We start from the raw sequence: 9,061 nt of genomic DNA on the forward strand, positions 1-9,061 counted from the left end.
TCGGCATAAGGGGCCCATACCACCAGTAGCAAGCTCAAAGGCATTGCTTCGGCAATGGGGCCTCCGACAGCTGCGGAAGATTGCAGCCCCCCGCCCCACCCTCGTCCACAACGAGAAGAAGAAGAGAGAGGCCCGCATTGCGGTGGTGTGCCCAGCGTAGGAGCACCTGCCCCCTCCCTCCCTCCCTCCCCCCTCATACAGGCAATCGACAGAAGAAAAGGGTGAGGCTTTGCACTAAATGAGCTGAAACAGATGTCCCCACCCCCTAAGCTGCCCGGGCGCCGGCCTAAACTGTATCGATGAATGACAGGAGGACTGAAAAGGCGGCGCATGGGGCTTTCTGGAAATGGAGGCGTAAGAGGTGCCAAATTAATCAGCGCAAAGGGCGTTGCAGGACGGCATTGTGTCGCGCACGCAGTCCAGTGCATGTGGGCACGCACCCCCAACGGTTTCGGTACTCCCCCCAAAAAAAAGCAACGCGTGAGGAGGGGCCGGAGAAGAGAAGGCACAGAGGCCGTGCAGAGGTGCATAAGGGAAACAGCAAACAGCAGCAAAGAAACTGAGAGAGAGACGCGTACGCTACCCGTTCTTGTGCGACCACCTCTATCCATCGACCAGCGCTCTCTTACTGTCGACGGGCTTCGCTTTACCACTTGCTTCACGCCTGCATCCTTTCTTTCTTTTTTTGTTTCCACGAGTTGTCGGCCTCGGACCCTCTTACCGTCACAAGGGCGCTCTTTACTCCGCTGTTTTTGTTTAATGTGCGGGGGGGGAAGATAATGAGGAATAGACGTCGAATGAGTTGGTAAAAGGCCACGTGGCACCCCGTGCCGATGCAGACGAGCCGCAGGGTGAGGGAGAGGGGAGCACCGAGCACTTCCCCGCGTTCCCTTCTAGCTCGGCATCGCCACATCGTTTGCTCTTTCTTTTTTCGCTTCTCTCTGCGCGCGAGGGGGAGCGGCGACGCGGTGCCAAGCGCAAGTGGGATGCTGAGGGACCGAGGTGTGACGCTGCCTCGCAGGAACCCGGAAGTCTGTGACGCTTGTGCGAGAAAGCGTTCACGAGGAGGCACTCGCTAAAACGGAGCAACAGCGGAATCACTGCTTCCACTGCCCGAAGGGCTCAGCTTTAGCCCCTCATTGCTCCGAACCTTCGCGTCTTCACTTACGGCCGAGGGCCGCGACACGACATTATTACATCTCTCAGCGACACTCCCCCCGAAAAAGCGCAAGTCAAAGAAAGCTTCACGGAGCACGACGCAGCACCACCTGCAAACAGAGATCGAAGCAACGTCACCGTACGGCTACCGCCGATAATCTGCCATACTTAGAGAGCAGACCTAAAAGTGAACACTGAGGGGGGAACTCACCCCATTCCCAAACATTCGGCCACACGAGGCGCGGGTGTGAGAGGTCGCCGGCACACTGAGCGACCACGGCCGGCACTGGTCCAGGTGTAGTTGGGGACGCTGCACGTGACGTGAAACCGCTGAGGCGCAGCGGCTGAGCCCGCAGGCCCGTGAGGGCAAAGGCGACGGAATACAAGGAGGGGGGCGTGCGCGGTGCAAGAGGGGGGACGGGCATCGACAGACAGCGGGCCGCCGACCCACTCCACCGGCCGCTGTGCCCTTACCAATGCTCCGCACCCGTTGCCCTCTCCGACGCCAGCCGCTCTCCCGGCGCTGTTGAGCGACGACGACGGCGGCGGCGGCTGCGACCCGCACAGGTGAATGTGTCGCCCTCGCCCCCCCTCCCCCCTCACACACAGGCACGAAGCAGATGAGCGGCAGGGGACAAGCGAAGAAGGACGCTATTCGCAGGTCCTCCAAGAGCGCTATCGCACCGCCCAGCGGGACGTGAGCGAGGGAGGTGCAGAGGTGTGCCGCCGGCAGTGCTCACGCCAGCCTTGCACACAGGCCGCCACCCCAATTGCGTGTAAAGGGGAGGCAGGACAGCGGTGTAAGAAGCGCATCGGATACGTTGAGGCGGTGCGCAGAAACGGAGCGCCGCCGCGTGAAATGGCTGAGCAAAAGGAAACGCACCGCACAGGATGGGCCATAGGCCGACGCCTTCCACCTCCTGCGAAGCGACCGTCACGATGCGCAAGACGCGAAAGCTCAGCAGGCCCTTCCTGATGCACCCACGCCGGTGTCGCCCCACGCAAGCCTCCTCGAGCAGGTCGCACGCATCTCGTTACCCGTCCTTGTCAAGCCGGCCCCTCCGTCGACCGGGCCTGTGACAGTAGAGACAGGGAACTGGATTGGCCCTGCAGGGCTGGCATCCGCAGCTGCACTCACGATGCGACATGCTCACCTCCGGCGGAGCTAGCGACACCCAATCTCCGGCGCACAGCCTCAACAAACAGGCGATCCATCCGGTCCGCAACAGCCTCCTCGCTCAGCTGGCGCACCGCGTATTCACGCGCACGACGGCCAACGCGTTGCGCATGTCTCGGGTGCTCCACGACGTACCGCATCAGCTCCGCGGTTTTCTCAACGCTCGGCACAGCCATCTTCATGCCTTCCTCGTACCCGTACGGCGAGCCCGGCGCGATCTCTTCAAGCCCGTCGACAGGGATGCGGAAGCAAGAGTCGCGCTCCATGAAGCGCAGGGGCCCGCTCCACTCCGTGATGAGCACCGGCAGCGCCATCGCCATCGCCTCCACGGCAGGCAGCCCCCACCCCTCCGCCTTCGTCGGGTACACAAACGCATCCGCGTTCGCGTACATCTGAATAAGCTCAGTTGCGTTCACCTCGCCCGTCACAATGATGATGTGGGGATAGTCCGCTATGGACGCCATCCCCGGCAGCGCGCCGTTGCTCCCCCATCTCTCGATGAAGTGCATGACGGAATTGTCGGACAAGCCAAAGGCGTACTGTGCAGTCAAGCGTGTCTTGATCACGAGTGTCGTGCGCTCACGCAGCTCCGGCGGGGTGGAGGGCCCGAACGCACTCCAGTACGCCATCAGCAGCACGTCCCACCCCTTGCGGTCCTCCCACTTGAAGTTAGAGAAGAACACGTACCGCTGCAGCCGCTCCTCGCTTGTCAAGTAGGGTCGGTTGTCGCACAACGAGGTGCTCCCGCACCTTTGCAATGCTGGCTGCCGCACGTAGTTCGCCGGGTCGTACTCGTACACGTCGACCGCCTCCGGCACGATGCGAATCTTGCCGGGACTGACGCCGTTTCGACGGTAGATAGTGGCGAAGAACTCTGCGGTCGTCCAGATCTCGTCGACACATGTCCGCATCAGCGTTGCCCACTGCTGCTTGATGTTGGACAGTTCGCTCATGCTGTGCCCGATGTATACCCTTGGCGCCGCTTCGCTAAAGCGTGCGCTATGTCTTTGGTAGTGATTAGCGCGGACGTGCTGATAGGCAATGATGGCTCGCTGTTGGAAGCGTTGCCTGAAAAATTCGAGGTCCTCTGCCGCCGCTTTCGCCCCCCACAATGCCTCCAGGCGTGCATAGGCGAGCTGAAGGAGCGCGTCTCCCGCTTTCGGGCATGGCCGCCGTTGGCCTGCTACGTGGATCCCATACCGCTCCATTAGCGGCCGGATGTACCCCATCGCCTCGCGGCTCAGCCCAATGCAAGGGCCAGAAAAGTCTGTGAAGTACCAGATCATCGGTGGGAGATGGTACCGCTCCACATCAGTCCACCTCTCCGAATGGCGCGGGGCTTCACCGCGCAGACGCCACGACACTCCCAGGCGGCGACGCTGCAGCTCTGTCAGCACGTTGTACGCGAAGCGGCCGTACTGGTCCAGCAGCGAAAAGACAGGCCGCTGCAGCGAAGCAACGGCAGCAAGCGCGCGCGAACCGGAAACGTCATCGCGCACCACAGCAGTGGCGCGACTGCTCCACACCTGCCACGAAGGATGCATCGACTGCATCCACAGCGTCAGTGCCCACCCACCGCGGTCCGCAGCACCCATTGCGTGGTCCTCACGCGTGCTCACACCGTCCATCATGGCGGGGGCCGCCAGCGCCGCCGCAAGCCCGCCGACAGTGTCATACAAGCGGCGGTAGAAGATGCCGCAGTGCAGGGACACAGCGTCCACCACCTCCTCCCACGACGCGCGCTGGTCTGCAGCGCTGTACCCGCTTAGCCGCCTTGTCAGGTACAGTTGCAGCATCTCGCCGTCGTGCGTGGTCCCCGTCAGCCCGCCCTTATCCACAACACGCAGTGAGGCCAGCTCGCCTGCTCTGAGTTGCGGTGACGGGTAGCGCCAACCGCCACTGCCGCCGCTGCGCTGCAGTATCGTGCACTGTGCAGCTGCGACACGACCGCCGTTGCGCTGCATGGCCGTGTGCACAAGCGCGTCTAGCAGCCCGGTGCCCTCGTGACGCGTCTCGAGGGCGTCGCCGGGCTCCGTGTACCGCATCCGCGTCGCACCGAGGAACGACGACAGCACAACGAAGTGCGACCCAACTCGGCCGCCGCGTGTGCGCAGCGCAGCGTCCACAAGCACCTCCACGGCTGCGCCCGGCGACGGCGCTACAGGAGCCACCAGTGTCACTCGCTCACTGAGGCACCGCGCACCGCTGCGCGCGGCACCGCGAAGGGCAGCACGCACAGCCTCCATACTCAGCTCCCACACGCGCCACGACTGCGCGGGCGTCAGTGCGGCGATGTCGAGGTCACTTGGAAGAGCATCACCGCTTAGCGCGACGCCATCACACAGCACGCTACGGAGCGCGTGCGCGAGCGCAGGGGAGGCTGCGGCAGCCCCGCTCACGACTACTGCATCCACCGGGTACGCGAGAGCCTCTGCCGTATAGGTGGCACTGCGGTAGCAGAGGGCCTCCTCAGACTCCACAAGCGGGCCAAGAAGATCGTCCAGAGGAACGGCCTTCGACGTGAGTGTGCTCGCATTACCCTCCATGAGGATGGGCATGATGAGGGACACGCGCACATCGCCGTTGTGCGGCGCCAAGGATGCCGTGGGGGTGAGGGGGTGCAGTGCCCGCATCGTGTTCCTGTACGCATCGCTACTCGAGGCGCCGGAGTACTCGCGAGGACACCCCCAGAGCAGCAGCAATGCGACAAGAGGCAGCGCAACGATGACGTGCCAGCGGCGGAGCACTCGACGCCGCCCAGCTAGCCCCCGCGTGGTCAAGAACGAGGGCGAATAGCTGCGCTCAAGCGGTGTGGGGGCCGCCTCAGTGCCCATGCGGGCCTTGAACGACCGGTTACGGCCACTGCTTCGAGAGAGATTCCACATTAGCCGCTCTTGAGCTCTTCCTGTCGGGCGACGACACGCGCAAGGAAAGAGATCGCAGTATCTGTGGAGCGTGCTTCACAGGGGGGGCTGCGGGATCGTGGCGGTGCGTGTCTGCCAGTAATGATGTACCGGACCTGGAGCAGAGGAGAAAGCAGCACTGAAAGGTGCCACGGCGCCCGCATGCACGCCGGCGTATACGCGGTGGTGGTGGTAGTGGGGGGAGAGGCTCCTCAAAGCTGCGGAGTGCTCGAAAGAAAGCCGCTCCCGCCCCTTCGAGGGCCTGCAGACACGCAGGAACGCTCACGAAGGCAGAGAAATAGGTCGAGGGCAGCAGGGTGTTCTCGAGCTCCGCGACTCCGGCCTTGCTCACTGTGTAGGAGCGCACAAACCAAGTCTTCCACAGGTAGTGGTAGCGGAACCAAGGCGGCGAGGAGGCGGGCTCAGCGGCTCTCCGTGCACCGACGCTGAGGGGGAGGCGCGGATGCAGGTCGCCTTGCCTCGAGCGTCCGGTCACGTGATTAGTTGCTCGCGCTGACGACGCCCCGGAGGCACTCGCGAAACGGAGAGCGCGAGAGCTGAAGCAACCAGAGAGGCGAAAAAAAAAGGCCCACAGCGGGGCGATGCGCGCCGACGTCCAAGGCACCGGTGCGATGATGAGAGAATGCAGGGAGGGGGTGGGGCGCAAAGGCAGGGGGATGCGACGTACACAGCAGCGGGGGTGAGGCAGCAGGAGCAGAAGCAGCGGCAGCAGCACCTACAAGAGCGACAGGCAGAGGGTTGGGGGGGAGGAGGAGGCCAGATCTTCACACTACGAAAAAAAACAACAGAAGATTCGGTGACAGCAGCCGACGCAAAACGCAGCCGCCTCTCGATGGCGGCGACGAAGAAAGGAACGTTAAAGAGGCGTCCGAGCAGAAGAGAGGAGGCAGCCAAGCGAAGCAATAGGAGCAGCGAGATGATTTCGCCCTCCTCCTATCCACTCCGATAGGCGCACCACGCGTTGCCGAAAGTGACCGACGCACAGGCCAGCATACGGGACTGTCAGCAACTCCGATGGACGCACAGCTGCCCTTCGACCGCGTCGATGACGCTCGCCGACAGCGAAAAGGCAACAAACACACACACAAAAAGTGAGAGCGTAAACAAATCGGCACCAGAAGCCAGGGGAGGGGTGGCGAAAAAAAGGGGGAAGGAAAAAATTGCCGACAGCACCCGCGACAGGCCCGAAGGCTCACACGGCGCCGGTGCAAAGATAAACGGCTTGCAGACGGCTGAGGGGGTGGGGTGGGGGAGAGGGCCTAGAGGCGTGGACAGGCCGGTAGAGAGCAGCGATGACCACAGCCACAGATAACCCTTCCCTTTCCACCGCCGCCCCTTCCGATGCGAAAAATCGTAGCAGGGCGAAAAGTCACCGTGCGCCGGCCGGCGGCTCGTGAGCTGGTGCGTATGCGAACACCGCGATGCTCGCGCACATGCTCTTCCTTATACCGTGCAAAATCTTCCGCGTCGCTTGGGCGCAGCAACACGAGGCGACGCCGTAAAAGGAACGCACCGTCTCTCGCGCGCGCGTCTGCGTGCGAGGATTGGGACGAGCGGAGGACAGACGCAGCGAAGGCTGGGGGGGCGGATAGTTTTTAGTGAACGAGAAGGGGTACAATGCGAAAGCTAAGAGGGAGGGAGACGAGCGGGAGAGGGCGAATGAAAGAGTCCTCGTCGTCGAGCAAGCGAGCCAGTGCTCATGCACTGCTCCTCACAGCCCTCAACTACTCGAGCGGAGTGAGGGGGAGGGGGACGGCGAAGAGGGCCGAAGAAATCCGCGTCGTGCGCTGCCCCACCGATTGAGGGCGTACTCAGCGCCTTTCCCCCCAAAGCAGATGCGGCCCTGAATGGGGGCCGTCTCAGAGCCGAAAGCTGCTCTGGCGAACAGGAGAAGGCGGTGAACGCGGGAAGAGGGGGGAGGGGGCGGACAGTCCGCGTTGCCTTTGGTGTGCTTTGTGTCTGGTCCCAACCAGAAGGAGGCAAAGGGACGTGGCGGCTCAGCTGAGGCAATCGCTGCGAGGGGAGGCACGAGACAGCGTGCCCTGCACGAGAAAAATCGGGGGGAGGGGGAGACGGAGGGGGCGAGGGGCACGAAGGAAGCTCGCAACTCGCTCACCAGCACTGCCCCCTCCCCTCCCCCACCGTTCCCCTCGTTGAGTTGTCACCACACCGAGAAACAGAAGGCCGATCGCGCTTCCTCCTGCGCGCACGCACGCGCTTCAGAGAAGTGTTGCAGAGCACCTCTTTTCGTGTGCTTGCGCCCCAGGGCGGCGGCCGAGACCGTGAGAGAGAGGGATGGGAGGAGGGGAGCCGATGCGTGAGCGGGAACGAAGCCAAAGGCAGAAGTGTGAGCAGTGGAGTGCAGTGCAGAGGGAAGAGTCAGGGAAAGAGACGCCGGTGAGGAGGGGGTGAGCGTACCTCTGCCCGACGCCGTGGGCTACGAAGACCAAACGAGCGTGCATTTGTGACCGCGCTCTCTTCGCGGCGCTCATGGAAGGGCGCTTTGCACTATCTTCAGTGGGTCCGCCTGCCGCCACACAGCACGCGAGCTCGTCTCCACTCTGCCTAGATGGTCACAGGCTCCCATCGGCGCAGTGTGCGATGCCGCCGAAGGCGTGCCTCACAGCAGTGCGCCGACTCAGCGGCCGGTGCACGACCCCGGGCCTCAGACCCTTCCCGACCCCCTTCGCCTCACAGCCGCTCCCATTTAATGCGAGTCGCTGAGCGGTGCATCCGCCGGTGCCGCTGAGGGGCACCCCACGCGAGTAGGCAGCGTGACCGTGCTCATCGGCGGAGGCGGCTCGGCCGCTGGCAAGGGTAGGGAGGAGGGAGGGCATGAGGCTGGCTGACCTCTACCCCGCCACGGACACACAGACCTGGACACCCGACGTGGCTGTCCCGCACTGTCATGGCCGACACTGCTGGACAAGTGGTGAGGGGAAGCGCGAAACGAAAGAGATAAGGCCGACTGTTTCCGCTACCGGGAGATTAGGGCGGTGTGGGGTGAGCAGCCGGGCCGGGAAAGCCAAGAAACGATGACTGCTTGGATGCTGTGTGCACGGACCGGGAGAAGGAGCGCACCGAAGGCGTGAAACCAATGGGCGCCGGACTGAGGCGGGCCACGTGTAGGCCGGATGGTGAATCTATACCGCCTTGGTGGCAAGGGCGGCATGTCCCTCGCGTGCAGAGGCCGAACGCCCCCTATTAGGTCGCGTGGCTTTTAGAAGCAAATCGAAGGGAGAGGTTGTGACGCCAAAACATTCGTATGCACACTCGAGCCGCGGACATCGATCGTGGACGAAAAAGGGGGCGCGAACGGGTTTGGGGCAGAGCCGGTTTGGGGGGGGGTGCTGCGCAGCTCAGGGAGTGGGGTGGGGCGGGGGCGTAGACACCTGTGCAGACACGTGAGCACGGCAGCGGCTCGCTACCGTCGCCATGTCGCTCGATATGCTGGATGAGAAACCTTAGTGACGGCCATTGGCTTTCGTTCCCACATCGCATGCCAGGTGGCAAGGAAAAAAAACGGAAGGCCGCTTTGATCACTCGTAGGAGGATGCTGCCGGCGGGAATACCGATGAGAGCGGTGCAGGCTGGTTTGCTGCGCTACTCACCTCAAGGGCAGTCGCAGCCCACTACACATGTACGGGGCAGCGTAGACACCGTTCTGGAAGTCCCGGACTACACACGGCATGCTGTTTGCCCCGATGATCACCACCGAGGGAAGCCGGCCTGTCCGTTCGACCGAGCAGCCAGGCGGAGCACCGTTCACAAGAGCGATAGGCCTTCCTAGCGCGGGTGGGTT

The 9,061-nt window shown here is 63.1% G+C and overlaps 1 protein-coding gene across 1 annotated transcript; it reads right to left on the reverse strand.

Moving 5' to 3' along the window:
- Positions 1-2,292: 2,292 nt before the first annotated feature.
- LSCM1_01493 (uncharacterized protein) lies at positions 2,293-5,220 on the reverse strand (the record flags this gene model as incomplete). The annotated part of the gene is made up of 1 exon (XM_067319102.1): positions 2,293-5,220. The coding sequence occupies one exon, from the start codon at positions 5,218-5,220 to the stop codon at positions 2,293-2,295; it is 2,928 nt and encodes a 975-aa protein (XP_067176381.1).
- Positions 5,221-9,061: the final 3,841 nt, after the last annotated feature.

Source organism: Leishmania martiniquensis, chromosome 31 (genome assembly GCF_017916325.1).
Source record: "Leishmania martiniquensis isolate LSCM1 chromosome 31, whole genome shotgun sequence".
Lineage (NCBI taxonomy): Eukaryota > Euglenozoa > Kinetoplastea > Trypanosomatida > Trypanosomatidae > Leishmania > Leishmania martiniquensis.